This window comes from Frieseomelitta varia, unplaced genomic scaffold (genome assembly GCF_011392965.1).
Source record: "Frieseomelitta varia isolate USP_RPSP 00005682 unplaced genomic scaffold, Fvar_1.2 scaffold_646, whole genome shotgun sequence".
Taxonomy (NCBI): domain Eukaryota; kingdom Metazoa; phylum Arthropoda; class Insecta; order Hymenoptera; family Apidae; genus Frieseomelitta; species Frieseomelitta varia.
In genome coordinates, this window is record NW_025110419.1 from 440 (window position 1) to 18,051 (window position 17,612).

Below are 17,612 nucleotides of genomic sequence, written 5' to 3' on the forward strand. Positions count from 1 at the left end.
TTCTTCATCATCATTCATCATTGTTTTGGGGCAAATCGCGGTTTTTCTTGTTAGTATTGCGAAATATTGATTATGGATTGAATTAGAGTTGCGAAGAAGTGATAATCGTGTTTGCTTTAGAGTTGCGAATTATGATATCGCGATTGTTTTTTACAATTTTTTATTGCTAATTTTCATAGTTGTTTGGTGTAAAATTGCTTTCTATTGTTTTAAATTAAATTATAGAGTCATTGCTTTTAATTAATTTTAGAGTGTTAGAATATTTGAACCAGCTTCTTGTTCGTTCAGTTTTGTATTGTTCATCGTAATTTCCATTGAATTTAATTTTAGTGCTGCGATATTATTTCATCGCGATTTCCAGTTACTTAGTATTGCGATGTTCCAATTACATTTTCTCTTAGTGTTGCGATAATGAATGATCGCGTTTCTTGAAGTAGTGTTGCGTTTACAAAATGCCCAAATTCTTCCACTGGATTCGTCGAAGTCTTCTGCTCCTGAATCACCTGATGCAGCTACAAGAGCTGTACAGAATTGGTGGTTCATCAACTTTCAGCATGGTTGGACGCGTCGCAGTTAGTGTTACGCATTTTTGAACATGAGTGCATAGTTTAATAGCGTTTTGTATATATTTTCGGGAGTTTTAAACATAACGAAGCACTCTTCGTGTTTGATTTTGAAAATGTCCTATTTCACAATGCTAGTGAATTAGTGTTGCGAAACAAGATACGGTTTGTTTCTCGGATTCGTAACGTAGATAATTGTACAATAGCCCTTCTGGTTATTATATTGAGCAGGAAATGCTTGTTTTTTAATAGCCCTTCTGGCTATTGTATCGCGATTTCCTTTTCAGTAGTCTAGCCCTTCTGGCTATACATTTTCTTTTTTTTTCCAAATGTCGGGATTATTTTAGTGGTGTGGAATTTTTGTGTTAAGTTTTTTAAACTACTAATCCAATAAATAAGTGTGTTACAGATTTGTCAATGGATCCACGTGGATAAGATTGAATAACGTAGATTGTGGAATTTAAAGGGAATGATGTCTGGATCTTACCTAATTAAATTGAATGGTAATTAAATACATTTTATTAAATTTATTTCACAAATCTTTTTGACATCAACAAAAGATTCTACGTGGAATGCACTAAATATAGAAAATTCTGTGAAATATCTAAAACAGAATGCAGTAGTTAATAATTTAATCAATAATTTTTAAACAGTCTTTAGCTTTTATTTAGTTAAAATTTTACAATTTTATAGTTTTATTGTTTTGTAGCCCCCATTAATTTAAGGCAACAATAAATATTGTAGTTTCTATATTTTTTACAAAGTGAAACTACGTTTGCACAGTTAGTTTTTAACTTATAATTTTGTTTTCACTAAATGTAAGTTTATAAATTTGTGATACATAATACTAATTTATGTAGAAAATAATTATGTTACAGTCAAAAATTAAATTGATCGTCTTTTAAGAATAACTGTGCAAATAAGAAAACGTTCACGTTTAACTCTATAAATAATTTTGAATACAGATTTAGCAAGATTATTCATATTTTCAATTCCTATTACTATTAGGTGCAAAATTTGATCAAATCGATATGGTAGAATGTGACATGAAAATGATATGGAGGTCAGGTAATCCCCAAACATGAAAGATGAAAAAGCATTGGTTTATCCGATCTAGTTAGTAAATGATTTTAGTTAGTCAATGATATTACAATCTCTGAAATGATTTGTTTTACAATTTTATCTTATTTCGTTAAAGTAATTTCCATTCGAATAGAATGCATCGAATAATTCTAAGTGCAGCTGATAGATGTCGTCGTTAGGTAGATCGAGCGCTCCATTGTATTCTTAATTTAGCATCTGACTATTAATTATCATAATAGTTTTATAATATCATATAAATATTCATAATATTTTAAAAATATTCTCTATTCAAATAAAAACCTCTCAAGTCAGTTATGTCGTCTAATCCATTAGGTATCTGAAAGGTCCTTCAGGTATATAGGAAAATAAAATATAGAATGTACGCATATTTTATTGCTAATTAATAATTTTTATTCTGGGAACATTGGAATTAATAAATTAAATTGAATTTAAACAATGTAAATTGCGTTTTCTGGTTCTTGGGTTTCGTTCAAAAGATAAGCTTTGTTAGAATTGATCCAAGATGTGAAGGATGACACTCTGGTGTAAACGTCGGGTTTCCCGACGGCGCAGGGTTGCCCAAAGGAAACGATACCAACTTGCACGTTATTAACGACAAGTGGACCGCCAGAGTCACCCTGAAATTCGAAAGAAAGAAAAATTAATCGCCAATTGTTTACAAGAATTAATGTTTCATTCTACGAAAGAACTCTAGCACTGATCCAACTATAAACTCGAATTTAACATCGTTTGAACATAGATTATAATAATTATACTCACGTGGCATGCACCTTCTCCTACTTTAGTGAATGTGCAGATGTGAGAACTCTGAACTCTGTTGTGGGCCTGCTTGCATTTTGCCTGAGTTTCAATGACTAAGTTAATGTATTGCAAGTTGTTTGGTGGGTTTCCTCCAAGCTGTAAAAACAGACATACGTTTAAATGTTTCATATTGTCGAATATAATTAAAATAATTCGAAATCTTCTAAATGAAAGCAACTTCAGATCTTCTTAAGTGTCATTCTGACAAGTAAGCTTTAAGCAGTTTTCTATACAAAAATCCTAAATTCTAACATTTCAAATTTCCTGAGGAGAAGTTATATTGGGAGAATTAATCTTAAATAGTTTTCACCATGAAATTTTCAATTTTTTCATCAAGAAACTCCTTAATCGTTACATTTTGAAATCATCGCCGAAACAATTATATCTCGCACTCACTCTGGTAGTTCCCCAACCGGAGAGAACGCAGGAGTCTCTTTCGTAAGTCTTGCTGCCAGTTGCCAAAGCGATTGGTCGGACCAAGTTGTTGAACGCAATATTGTTGCTCAGAAGAATCAAAGCCACATCGTTAACGAGGCTGATTGAGTTAAAACCTTTATGCGCCACGATCTTACTAACTTTGTAAGACTGTCCCTGTTGGTTCAGTTGATTTGTTCCAGCGTGTACGCTAACGGAGTCCAAGTTGTTCAAACTGTAAAACAAACATTGATTTTCTTAAGTCAGTGGCAAACTTTCTCAAGCTGACACTTAATTATTAAAGAATTAATTTTCCTTTTGTGATCATATCGAACATTTTGAGCGTTTGCTTCTCTTGGAACGTACCCTTGGACACAGTGAGCTGCAGTGAGGATGGTACGTGCGTCGAGGATGGATCCACCACAGAAGTGGCTTCCAGACCTTCTCAGAGACACTTGGTAGGGAAACTGTCCGCTCGATGCATCTCTGCCACCGACAATTTGGCTCTCAGGGAAGCCTATCCAAGACAATATCGTAGTGAAGTTACTGCTTTCACGGCTTTATGTAGTTCAACTTTTGTTTAGTTACTACAGTCGTTTATATACTGGAGAGTCGTTTAGATATATTAGGAAATTTAAAATCATCAAAATAAAGAGTTCCATTGATGGCGAGTAACAATCGTTTTAACTTCGAAGATTCATTCAATTTCATAAACTGAAAGGAAGTTTCGCTATACATTGATTTCTGTTTCCATTTCTAAAACATTTGGAACCTTATTGAATTAGCTACCTTGACTTGTTTCGGATCAGACGTGAAGGTTACATTTAGAATACACAAGTATGAAGTATAGACTACAAAACACAAATTTTCAACTTCTTTCTTCGGAAATTGTTTTAGAAAACTTCGAAAACTGTCTGAATTGTTATTACTTACCAAATGCGGCGACTGCAAGGCAGAGCACAAATGAAGCGCTTAAAGTGAACATGTTCGTAAGAAGGTTCACAAAACTGTAATTGACAGAAGCATTGATCGCTTTATATACGCGCCGATAAAGATAAACAAAATATCAGGTTATTATCAGAAACGTGAATAAGCGCAGTCACAGTAAATAACGATCAAGCAAAATCAGTAGCTCTGATTATAAAGACAGATATACCTAATAGTATCAGTATCATCAGCTATCAGTTTCTTTTCTTTTTTGTCTCTTTTTTTTTCTAGGGGGCAATTAATTTGATAAAGGATACAAACTTGATACACGGTTCGGATAGCATATTTTTTTAACAAACATCGCGTGAAAATTTCAATTGATAGTATGCATTGGTGGGATTTCAAACGACATCTTTAATCTTTTAATTATTGCCTCTTGTAACGCAGTTGTATTAATTGTTTAATTTATTGTTTAGACGTTGACGGGCACTCGACTGACGCGTAAAATAGAAATTTGATTGACATTTCTTTGATAAAAAAAAAAAAAATGCTGGATCCCCGAGCATTTCTTGACAAGTAGTTACAAAGTTAATGTATATTTGGTAATGATATTCGCGGTTATCTTGCTTTGTTCATCTTACTAACACGTTGACTACTGCGGCTATTTTTCTAAATATTATATATGATATTTTTCTAAATAATTGAATAGATAATACAGATAAATAAGAGAAGAATGTGCTTTCACTGCACTTTCATTTAAAAAAAAAATATTTCGTAATATTTTCTAGAAATTAAATATTCCGTTCCATAGGGAAAAAGCATGAATATCACGTGATTTTCTGCAGGAAAGTGAGACCTTCCACCTTTGAGTATTTTTTTTTCCAAATTTCTATTTTTATCGAACGAAATTCCAAATTTTCGCGAGTTACGAGCAATTACACACAAACTACAAAGATCAATTTTTCGGCTCGTTGCAATAATTCAGATTGAAAGAGCAAGCGAGCCTCCTTCAATTCTATCTCCTAATATTCTTTCCAAACTTCTGGAAGAATTTCGTCTTGTTCATGCGCAACACGCCGGGCAAAAACTTTGTAATGAGCGAAACGAGCGGGGTGGGACGATGTTTGCAAATCATTAGCACGACAGCAAGGGCTGAGGGTTGGTACTTTGGGACGAGGCGAGGGTTGAAAGTCTGCGCGATGTCTTGCAGGTATATACTCGCATTATTACCAGGCGTATTCAAGACGCTTGTTTCATTTCATTAATTACAACACAACATTTACTGAATATCGCAAAACAATGTTCTACGAATCGTCGTTAATCGTGCTTAAAAATCTTTATTTACTGTCTATTAACTTGATAATTCTGTGTAAAGAGATCGGTATCTTCAACGAGATAAAATAAAACAGTAAGTTAATGTAATTCTCATAATAGATAGTAAATTAATAGATAGTAAAAATAGATAAAAATAAATGGTAATTAATGGTAATAAATTATTTGTGATTTAAGTTAGAGAGTATTCGTAAACTGTAGCCTACGAATTTTTATTCAGCTATATATTTCTCTGAACGTAGTAAAAGGAAACCAGAATTCATAGAGAGATTTATTGTCCAATTATTAAATATTATAATGCTTAATTAATATAAATATTATAATTTCAATTACCAAATACAATAATAAAAAATATTTTATAGTTTTGTTGACCATAGCCCCATAATTACGTAGTCAATTTCTTAAAAAAATGTATGATAGGAATCAAAGATACCGATTTCTTTGCTCACGATTCTATTGTATATTTTTGCGCAGCACGTTTATCAAATGATCGAATTGCAGCCGATTGAAACGCAATTTCAGTATCAGGATAGTATTCGAGATAAATTCTCACGACCTGTGAGAGTGAAATTCCAAATAAATTCTATTCTCGATCTTAATTTTATTAGAGAAACGTTAATAAGAACGATGAGTAGGTGAATAGGTTTCGTTCGTTGTGTATTCTGCAAATGAATATATCTTTGTGGTTCCTGGTAATTCTCCGAGCATCCAAAGGGGATTTCGCGTCCCTAAGGACCAGAGAAGGCGATTGCGAATAACAAGAACCCTTCGTCTACGCCACGAGTCTTGATCCTGTTAACGGGATCATCCGAGCGCCGCTGATAGAACGAAAGACCGTGAGATAAAACCAAACTCCCTTGGATCTTTCTCTCTAGTTGTTGTTTCGAGGTCACTGGATCAATTCGTAGAAAGCTGTGTTTTCCCTTTTAGAAAGCCGTTTCAGACTTTTCGGCGTGGAGTATGGTTTCCTCAAACTAGCGTTAAATATTACAGTAGAACTCTTCCTTTATAGCGATAGATTCCATTTATTTGAATTGTCTGGCTCTTACTAGTTCAATTCACTTATTTAAAGCTGAACTCGTATCATATAAAGATTCACTAATGGAGAGGAAATTCAATTACGAATAAGTAGTATTCGTACCCTCACAATTATTCAATTTAAATGATTAATTTTTTTAACAGTAGATAGTAATAATTAAGTATTTGATATATATCCTTTATTGAAAAATAAATAAATAATACGAAACTCACTACAATATAAATGGAAATTTTAAAAAATAGTCGAATTCAATAGCGAATTATATGTCTATAATTCACTTGTAAACTATTTGTCCCCAAATTTATATAAATAGATTGTGTTAGAAGAAGGAAAAATGCTATAAAAAGTTAAATATTAGAATCAAACGTTTAGTGTTGTCGTCCTCGTATTATTAAGAAAAAGAATTTTATTGTGAAGGAACTTTATTAAGAAAAGGAATTTTATGTTGAAGAAGATTTTGAAAAATATATATAGTGATAAGCGGCAGTGGCATGCACGTTTGAATATTCGTAGAAAGGTTTGCAAATCAGATTTCTCGACGTTAGGCCGATTCGTAATGCTCGGTCACCATATTTACATATGCATATCATTTGTCGCAGGGGAGAAAGCTCTGTGCTGGTAATATCCCAGAGGACTCTCCATATATCCAAATCGCATTACCGCGCTGCCTATTTCGTGCTAAGGTACGTCATGAACGATTTGATATGCGTGCGGTTTAACCAAGTTAACGATCCGCCATGACAGATGGTGATCCGAACGATTTCCCTACTCGCCGTTTCCATCGACGAGTTTCCGGTTCTCTTATCGATCATCAGCAACTCGATATTTGACTTTCTTACAAAAGTCAATTAATAGTTTAATAGATAATTTCAATGGTGATGTTTCTCAAAATATCATACTCACAATCAGCCAGTATCGAAATTATATTTCGGCTTTGAAAATTTGTTTGCAAGACTTTAGGAAAAACCACATTATATAGGAAATACCACATTGTTGATATTATTAAGAATACATTTTCATAAATTACTGCATAAACTTTTTACTGCAATAAATTTTAGTAACAGTGCTCTGAAGCCGACGCAATAATGGCACGTAAATAATTAAATGAACCACAAATTGCTTTTCCTCTCGTAATGATTTCATTCCTGACTCTAATTCTGACGAAAACCAAAATTTTCATAATTCTCCGAGGAAAGTTATTCTTCTAAAAAATAAAATTCCACTTTTAACTTTAATTCTAATGGAAGTTTGAATTTCTAAAGAAAGTACTTTTTTAAAGAGTTGCTATCACACTGGGTAGAGTATATCTTTTGCAACCATTATCTTCCTTGTATATACTCTATTCTACTTTTATTCACGTAAAGAACGGCCAAACGATTTTGAAAATTGCCGACTCTCGAACGGCGATATTTTTTGTTCTCCATCCTCAACTCGCGTTGAAATTCCCCGAGACAGACGGACGAGGATTTCTTCGACTTCTTTTCCACTTAATGGTCTGCCTTGTACTTAAAAGTCGCGAAGACCCGAAACCAAAGGAACGTTGTTACACACTGGTCAGCCGCAACAAACACTTTTGAGTGTATGATTTTTGAGGGTTATGCCTCGTAATTACACATTCTTCTGGTCGTTGCCTGAAACTTTGAGGGTCACATTTAGACCGGGCGAGAATCGACAGGCCGTGTTTTTCTCGCGCGTCTCTCCCACGATCCGAAGGAATCGCGACGTGCGTCGTTTTACACCGCGCGAGAACCAAAACATCCGCGTCGTATCTTTTTTTCGATGAAAGGTGTTATTTTTTTTTCTTTTAAGTCTCTTCTTCTTTTCTGAGATTTTCTCCTTTCGACCAGTTTTTTTGCGCTATTATAATGTCGTAACAATGCCGCAAGAGATGTAATTGTTGTTAGAAGCAAAAGGTTAATACTATAATAACTGGTAATTTTCGAAAGTAACTCCCAGTAAGAAAGAAAAATTTTTACTAAGAATTAACAAAACGTAATTCTTACTGTGTGTAAAGAAATGATCAGATTAAAAGTAAGAATAATAGAATGAACACTAATCATCGGATATGGCATGTCATACGCTTCTCTTTTGGAAAATGATACAGAAGAACATAGTTTTTTCTTTCGAACATATCTGTCGAATTTTATAAAAGTCTAGAGAAATCAGGAAATTGATAAAATTAGTTTTTATTTTGTAGACTGTTTATAAATAAAAGTCACAGTTTCTTCTGGAGTCGAGTCGATCGAAAAAATTGACGATGATAACATCACAATCATTGGAACCTCCAATGCCGGAATTACGGATTTTGTGATTATCATCGTGTCAGCTGTCAATGATAACGCGACAGCCGTTATCGTAGCCGTGATTTTGAGATGTTGATGATGCAACTTCATCAATAAACGCTCGTACATCGTATTCGAATACACTTACACGGGATACGATAATAATTGCTAGTGTATAGAAGCTACCCTGTGTTTACGGAGGACCTACTATTAGTGCAAACATGTATTACCCGTCCGGTTGTTCTCCCGTTTATGGCTGCTAAGTGATTTCAACCACGAGCACCTGTAGAAAGTGCCGACAAATTGAGCATTTACGAACGCGAAGAAGACGTCAACGTGTGGGAAATTTAGAGATTTACTTCGACTGTTTGAGAAATTTTCAATAATCCATTTCGACGAGCAAAAAATCAATTTGTTTTCCTTTCCTGCATTATATCCTCAACTTTTGTGTAGATGAGAAAAGTAATGATTGTTAAACAACTGTAGTGCAAGTAAATTTGGAATTTTAAAATTTGAATATTTTGTACAAACTATTCAAAGAATCAGAATCAGAAGCAGTGATATTCTTACAAAAAAATGAGAAAATTGGAGAAAAACAAACGTAGTTTCTTATACTTCTTAGATTAAACCGTAATCATTTTTGGTAGAATTAACCCTCTATATCCAAAATTGGATTTTCTATGATCTTTTTACTAAATTTTTACGCCATTAAACTTTGCCTTTTGACTTATGTGTTGTATTATATTTATGCTCAAACGTTTCTGTTTTTAATATTCAGTAATATTTAAATTCAGTAATTTCATGTATATATTTCATAATACAACAGAGCCTGTGTTGTATAAAGTACTATTTAAAATTTTCCAATTTTGAAATAGATATAACAGATAGTTGTTCTCAAGACTTGTGAACGAGGGTGTATAAATACCGTGTCATCTTGCAGCGATTCGCAAATGTTCATTTTACAAAACGATACTTTCAAGTGCCATTAGGATATAGAGGGTTGAACGTGGCCTGTTACATCCCGGGTAACGATAGATATTACGCAACGATGCGATCAGAATCGATTCATTTGATCGAGAAAAAGGGCGAGAGTTCGCACACACACGTCACACCGACGAGTGAGTCGGCCAAGAATCGGAGATCCGTGATTAATGGATGGCCGGTACACGCCGACGAATCCGGGGACCGCTTAGCGTGAAATTTACCTGATGAATTGTTCTCACAATTATCATGATCTACGGGTCCGTGGATCCGAGAAACACGAAAGTCTTGGTCTGGTCTGCTAATCTTTCTTCGGCGAACCCTTCACTTTGGCCCCCAGCATCCCCTCCGTCTCCTTCTTCTCCAGTGCTGCCTTTTACCAGCTCACCCACACTTGCTGCCTATAACGATATTCTACTACTTTTCTACGGCGCACAAGGCGGCTAGCTGGCAGAAATCTCGGAAATTCTTTACGTCGATCGAGAAACTATAATTATCTTTCCGGGCTATGCGGCATGCAGTGAGTCGGTACGTAAGAAAAAACATCGCCGACGCGTCGTTCATTTTTTTTTTTTCTCCCACGATCGAGCGTGTCTGTCGTCCAGTTTGGTCACGGAAGGAACCACCGCCGCGATCTAGGCAAGAAAGGCTCGCCTTTGGCTGGATTACTCTAGAGCACGATACGTAAGAGTGAAGTTTGATATTTGAGAAGGGAGTGACTTTGTTAGTGAGGAGGAATTCACGTGGAGGCGTAGGAAGTATCTTTTATGTCGTTGTTTGCCATTGTGACGCCTGTGCAAGTAGTTCTGCTTTCTCAAGCAAGTAACGAAGTATTTTCTAGTAGAACTATACAGAAGAAGTTTGGTACTCGAGGGAGAAGAAATTTCATCAGTAAGGAGACATTTACGTTGAAATGCAAAAAGTATATTTTTTTATACTTGTCTTTGCGAAGGCTTTTGTCATTAAGAGATTTCGCGACGCGACAGACTGTGCATTTTACATAAATATTTCGATTAGGATAATTTTATATCTTTGATCTGTATTTTGATTCATTAAAAAAAATCTTCCACGATCACTCAACGATCTATCGTCAGAGATCTGTCGTAGAAGAAATAAGAGAGTAGGATAGTTTCTGGCCTAGAGCTGAGCGTGCTAGCAAAGGTGGAATTTTCACGGTTCAGCGTAAGGGGCCATTTCGAAGGAATGCGCCATCGTGGGGGAAGGGGTTGCAACTAGACGGGCTCTCGCGGTTCCTCTGAAAACGCTTTGCGAGATTGCAGAAGAATTTTGGACGTCCACGAGACGTGATTTATGGAGGACTTTCGGACGAGGTGGAAATAACTTTAACCGCTGTTGCCGTGATCACGGTCACGGTGATTTTATCTAATCAGCGGCGCGTTATTACCACGGACTAACGAAAATGGCGCGTGTATTAGTCGGCGCAGAAATAACGACCTCACTCTCAGACTGCGTTTCTACGTCTTTTCACGTTTTACGCTTGTAACACGTTTATCGCTTGTACCTGCTTGTTATCACTGAATAGATAAGTTGAAACTAATTCTCTTATCTTTGATGAAATTTGTAAAATAAAAGAGAGATCAAATTTCGATTTGAATATTCAAATGTCAGACTGATTCTTATAATCTTATCGAAGATTAAGAATTATACTTTGGACTTGAGATGGGGGATTAACGGTGGTATAATTTTGATTTGATATATCTAAATGATGCGGTCTGTTTGTATTTCTTGGAGACAGTAAAAAATTTTTGTAACAGTTCTTTAGAAACAGAGTTCAAAAGATAAACGACAAGAAACAGTCCATAATTTTCTAAAACGGAATTATATTTGACAAGAATAGACGAATGGATGATTGTTGTTAATATTGACAAAATTAACGTACACATATATCATAATATAGACGATTTTAAACTTTCATTTGTCCCTTACCGTCATTTCAAAACAAGTTATTAGTAGTTCCGCACAGAGTTGAACGTGAAATGAAATAAACGATAATCATAATTCGTGGCTTTGATAATCTTACATTGCTACAACGATACGTGATACTATCCAATTTCAACCTTCGTTCGATTTATAATAATGAAAAAGATAAAAACCAAAGAACCCTATCGTCTGCCCTTCGTATCATCCAATGGCAATTAAACCAACGTCGATTTCACATTTCGCAATATCACGCCGGTTCCAATATCTACCTTCTCGTCTTAATCAGCCCAGTATCACTGACCGATTCGATAGGGGGCGATCGAGCAATCGATGGAATTTCTCGACGTCGATAACGAGGGGTTCCTATGCACAGGGATTGATTGTTGCTCGTTCATGGGAGCGAACCAGGCTACTTCATTTAAAGTAGAGTGTCACGCGGATAGCCGAAATTAGGGTTATAATCCCCCCTCGTGCCATCTGATACGCGTCTCCCTCGGCCTCGTCCCTGTGCTCGTTCTACTCGCTATTTACCGATAGTATTTTAACCCTCGATTTGTCGTCAACAGCTTTCGGGAGCCCATTGGGAATCTGGCCGCTTAGTTTTTGCGCGGCAGCCGCGGGAACGACATGTGCCGATTATCGTTGCTAGACGCTCGGTACCGTAGCTGGGCGAATCTTCGCACGAGATATCGATAATTTGTTTCTTGCGTCACACGTAATTGCCATCGGCGTAATTGTCACGTACGCGTATCGATAGCCGCGACGTTACGCCTAATAGCCGGTGGTTTCGTCCGTTTCGACTCGCATCACCGAGAAACGCGAGATCTCGTCAATGATAAATGATATTCAATAAATAGTTCCGCTTATGCTTCCTGGCGACCAGCTGTAAATCTTCGCCCGTGTCCTCGCGGCGTTTCCCCGTTTCTTCCAACGCTTCCTCTCACGATGCGAGTTTAACCGATTGATCGAGATTCCGAGATTGATATCGCCCGTTCGGATTATTTATTTCTGTAAATGATAGCTTGCGTGGAACGTTGACTCTGGGCAGGGAACGAGTTATGATGGTAGTTTCGAAAAAATGTTAATCTTGGTAAACTTGTATCGCATGTTTAGCTTATTATCATGTATTATACCGTTCTGTTGCGTTCTCGTACAGATTTTTGTACTCCATTCGTCTGCGTTTTATTTTGTCAGACTTTGCGTAGAATTTGATTTTTATTATTTTGGAAAAGAGTCCTATGTTGTAAAGTAAGTCGTTAAAAACGGAGCTATACGCGTGTAGGATTGATTCGAAGCTGATATCTACCATAAACAGAATCATACGTCAAAAGATTGATACTATAATTAGATATCAATCGTTCGATATATTTTAAGGTATCAACTTCGATTACGTTCAAAGAATTCTACTATTCTTTCATTTTATCAGCCACTCTATTTAATTGCAGAAATGTGTTAAACAAAGAAAGTTTCTCCTTTTATTTCTACCACGATGTTTCTCGGAATTTGAATTGCATCTAAATCTAAAATTTTCAAAAGACGCAACACCACAAACGAATACCGTCAGTCCGAATGTTTAATATGTTTTCAATATATCCTCTATTCGTCACTAACAAGTCAAAAGGAACATGAAAGTTCTTCGAGTTTCACCGCAATTTGGTAATGTTATCCTGCATGATACGTGACAAGGTATACCGGCACACCGTACACAGGTGGAATATGCAAAAGGAATACGGAGGAACGATTCGAAACGACGACCAGGAGGAGAACAAAGAGAACGTCACGGTTGATATGACCCTAAGCGGGTATCGATCGTCGTTCTTTCTGGCGGAGCGAGCGCAACCAGCCAGGATATTTTGATAATTCCCTTTTTTGAACGCGATACTCCGCAGCGTGTAATGCGGAAGAGATCAAAGGCGTCAGTAGCACCTGTCCTCTAACCCCCGTCTTGTCATCCAGTAGAATTACGCCAGGAGGCTGGGGATCCCAACGGATTCTCTCTCTTTCCCTGCCCACGCTTTCTTCCCTTTCTCTGCCTTCCCCTCTCTACTTCGCTCCAAATTCTCCTCCGCATGAAATTTTTCTTTCGCTTTCTCTCTACGTCTATTATCGTCTACCATCCCTTTGTCGTCCCTCTTTCTCGATTCTTTCCTCCGATTCTTCGCCCACTGTTTCTTCTCTCTTTTATCCTTCGCTCCACCCTTCCTTCGATCCAACGGATTGTTCGTTTCCGTTTGTTCGTATCTGTACGCGCAATGGTTTGATCAGTCTTTCCGAACGAGAGAAAGAGAGAGAAAGGGGTAGTGATTGTCTTCGTTTGGTGTACTCCACGTCCCTACCTGGATTAAACTACAATTATTTTTATTGAATGACCCGGAGCTCCTGTTGGCTGTGCTTGTCCACCATTCGCGATTCTTTCATTTGCAAACCCTCTGTGAGATCAGTCGCCATCTCGTCCAGTTCTCATTTACACTTTTGTTAAAAGATCTGGACGATCGATTTTAACGAAGTTTGGATAAAATGGGAGGGGAAACAGGAAAACAGGCGATTAAAGAACAAGTTTGTAATGTAGATTACTGATTCGAAGTAGATTTGGAGGACATTTAGAATCGTAGAATGATGTTCGATTCTCGTGAGTCACTGATGAAGCAACATGTATAAAATATTTGCAGTTTTAAAATAAATCGTGATATCTGAGAAATGATTTATTTTAGGATTGATCGAAGATTGGTGCAAAGACCGATTAAGTCTAGATTTCGAAAGCTGTGAGAAATTAAGAAACACTGAATTATACCTATGAAGAGTTACGTTTTGATTTTTATACCAAAATGTCATTTTGAAAGTAGTAAATTTCTGAAGAATAAATCTAGAAATTTTAGAAAAAAGTCTGGGAAAGCTCTAAATATAGAAGATTCTTCTTTCCAAAGTAAATCCAAAAGTTCGGGCTTTAAATTATTCCACGAAGAAGAAGATCTTAATCATTTATTAATTCTTCAATTTTTTAATTAAACACTTGGGCTCAACATTCGCGTGTTGACGCACGGTCGTATGGAAGTTCGTGTTTCTCTCAGCCTATGAAACGCGTTAGTCGGTCGAATCAGTAGAAACGGATGAAAAGACCCGGCATTTGGCGAACGGACCTCGCTCGATAACGCTCGCACGCGGCTGGATAATAAGTTTGGCGTGTATCCCTTTCACGTCGGGAATTGCGAAGCGGGCTCGCATTCAGTTTCACCAGACAAGATCTCCTGTGTCATCCGCGAGACAACAGCGCGGGATTCACCGTACGTCTTGTGTGCCAACATTTGCACAGCGCATCGACAAAGACGTCGGCAGGAGAGTTGGGTGGGGAAGGGGAGGGGGGGGGGGGGGGGACGATTCACGGTGCCACCAACTCGATGCACCGACGAGTTCAAATAACTTCAGCGAGCATAAGTCATCCGTAAGGCCCGAGGCCCCGCGGCCGGGGCTACCCTAGAATTATCGCTAAACGTTATTGCTTAGCCTCCATAGATCTTGCGTATAAAATGCTAGGTTATCCTTGCCGTTTATGTGTGGTTAGAGAGAAGCGAGGGTGGATCTATGTCGGCCTGGGTCGAGTCTAGAATTTCGTTGAACCGCTTTTCGTTTAACCGTTTGGATCCCTCGCGGATTTCGGCGATCCTCTCCTCGCCATGCTTTCAACTGTTCTTAAGCTATTTCTTAAGCTCGTCCCATTTCATTTAGAGTGTTTCAGGGTTATGGCTAGCGTCCGGCGTACGCGCGGCTAGGTATTATTGATTTTAACGAACTCGCGAGGAGCAGGAAGTAGGTATCGTCGGTACGTCTCGTCCCCCCCTCTCCCCCTCCCCCCGAGTTATCGATAATATTTGTTTTGCCATTTTTACATGTCGTTTCGCGGAACGGCAAATATTTAGGTACGCGGAAAAAATTCCGCCAGCACAGGCAGTTTTCGTTGCTCCTCCGCGTTGGACTTCCGGCGGCTCTAAATTCGCAACAGAGGCGAGCAATTAATGCCCTTAAACGCGTTAAACGATCGCGTCTCATCGTTATCTGCTTCGTGGCTCGTTCTCGTCGTTCCCTGGCAAATGATATAAAGCACGGGAACGCTTTGGATCCCGGCCGCGAGACATTAACTCGTTTTTTCACCTTGCCCTCTCGTTTTTTTCCTCTTTTTTTTCCGGAAGCACGTAAAGGGACGATAGAAATTCACAGGAACGAACGAAGAGAACACGAAAGCGCAGCGACGCCAGAGACGCCAGAGACGGAGAGAAAGAGAGAGAGAGAGAAGGAGAGAGAGAGAGAGAGAGAGAGAGAGAAAGGAAACGTATACCAAACGAAACAGGTCGCTTTGTTGTTAAACGACAGGAGTTGGAGGATATAATTCACCGTTGTAACAGACTTTGAGCACCGTTACGTACAAAGATCAAAGCCGGCTAAACCGTCCGAACTCCGTGCCAGCCAGAACCATGATATTTTGACGTATTTAATGTTCGTTTCTTGTTAAATGCTGCGTTGATATTAACCGAGCGGGCGTGCGTTAGTAATTCAACTATCTCTATCTCTCGGCCTCCGTAATGATACGTTGCGCCGGAGAATCGTTTCTATCGATCTAGCGTAACAAAAGTCTATTGACATTTCTGCGAAACTCGTGGCGAGAGATTCCGCGCGAGTTATCGCGCGTTGCGACAGCTTCGGAGAATTTTCTATGAGAATGCAGTTTCGACAGAAATCGTAGAGTTCATTCAAAGCGCTGGGATTAATAATAACGAACGTAGATAATTGTAGTGGTAGGTCGTTCGTCATTTCTTCGTTATCGTCATCACGACATGTTGGACTGGTTTTTCTATGAAAACATTTTTGTTTTCAGTATCTTAATGCATCGATAAATTGTTATTTTTATGATTGACTGATAACAATACATGTACTTGTGCTATCACAGAAATTTCGTTGTTCTCAATTTGTTCGCGGAATTGCAAGAGATTTCCTCCATCTTCATTTTGCTGTAATTAAGTAAACTCGAGCTCGAACTGTATGTGTTAAACTTTGCAAACAGTACGGACGACTGTTCGTGTTGCAATATTATCAGTTTGCGTGTCCCAAAATAGAAGTATTAATCAATTACGTAGTAACGTCGTACCAATAATTTACCCACGGTGGTAAGATAGAAAGGGGTTTCTCATGGGATATATGAACGCTGTAACCGAGGAAGACATTCTGAGTGATTGTGGTTGCGGCGATCTTGACATCTTCCGGAAATCCTCGCCGCTCTTCATCTACATTTATTTAAGAACAGATTTATTTTACGTACACCTTATGACGTTGGTCGAAAGCATCAGTCGATTTTCAATTCGTCGAAAACTTCGAAGAACAAGAATTGAAACGAATTGCAATTCGTTTATTAGCTTCTGTGAAAATCGTATCGCGTATTATTAAAGCTTAAAAATTGTTATGAAAATGATTTTTTCAGCTTGTTAAAAAATGCTGACTTGTTCGTTTAGTAATAGTTTGTTTTTAAGAAAAAATTCAAAAAAGGTCGTAACAAATTAACACCGTAATATTTTCAACAAATGCGCGATTATCTTTCAATGTTACACGAATAAAAGTTTTCGGATTAATAACTTTTAAAACGTGTTGTTAATAGCTATATCTCGAGATACGCTTTGATACGCCTTTATACCGTTGTTCCCAGTTATCAAATAAAGTTATCAAAATTCATATTCCACAAGAAGGAGATTACCGCTCATAGATTTGCTTTGTGGTGCACTGGACTGTATGATTACCGAAGTTCGGAGGCTACAGTGGCCCAGACATCTCATGGGCACCATTCACTTTGGCGGACAAAGCTAGAACATGCTACATCGCTGTACATAGCTTTCGTGAAAATTTTGTGCTCAAAGATTCTCACGATTCTCGCTTGTTGTACCACCTGAACAACTGACGTCTAATCATTGTTGCTCCTGGTCTGTTTCCATGAATTTGGATTATCTTGAAGGCTGTCTGCCAACGAGGAAACGAAGATCCAAATACAACTAAATTATCTAATTATTCACATTACGATCGTGACGTTTCAATGTTTTTTGAACGGATGATCGTTTCTTTTTATAAAAATTGCTTATAAAATGCAATTTAAGTAAACGATTAATGACAATTATTTTCAGAAATATTACCTTGCAATATAGTAGAGATATAATATTGGTAAAACGTGTACCGTTAAAAACGTGACAATAA

At 37.5% G+C, this 17,612-nt stretch overlaps 1 protein-coding gene across 4 annotated transcripts; it reads right to left on the reverse strand.

Moving 5' to 3' along the window:
• Positions 1–2,040: 2,040 nt before the first annotated feature.
• LOC122534876 (chymotrypsin-1-like) lies at positions 2,041–15,829 on the reverse strand. 4 transcript variants are annotated; one of them, XM_043665906.1, is made up of 7 exons: positions 15,824–15,829; positions 4,294–4,298; positions 3,816–3,889; positions 3,249–3,399; positions 2,865–3,117; positions 2,427–2,564; positions 2,041–2,284 (listed from the first exon to the last, which is right to left on the reverse strand). In XM_043665906.1, the coding sequence occupies exons 3-7, from the start codon at positions 3,865–3,867 to the stop codon at positions 2,096–2,098; spliced, it is 783 nt and encodes a 260-aa protein (XP_043521841.1). In that variant the 5' UTR covers positions 3,868–3,889; positions 4,294–4,298; positions 15,824–15,829; the 3' UTR covers positions 2,041–2,095. The 4 variants fall into 4 exon arrangements, with proteins under 4 accessions (XP_043521841.1, XP_043521838.1, XP_043521839.1 ...); XM_043665903.1 differs by lacking the exons at positions 4,294–4,298; positions 15,824–15,829 and adding exons at positions 3,910–3,914; positions 15,605–15,611 and having other exon boundaries at positions 3,816–3,877; XM_043665904.1 differs by lacking the exons at positions 4,294–4,298; positions 15,824–15,829 and adding exons at positions 11,905–11,907; positions 15,605–15,610.
• Between the last annotated feature and the right edge of the window lie 1,783 nt (positions 15,830–17,612).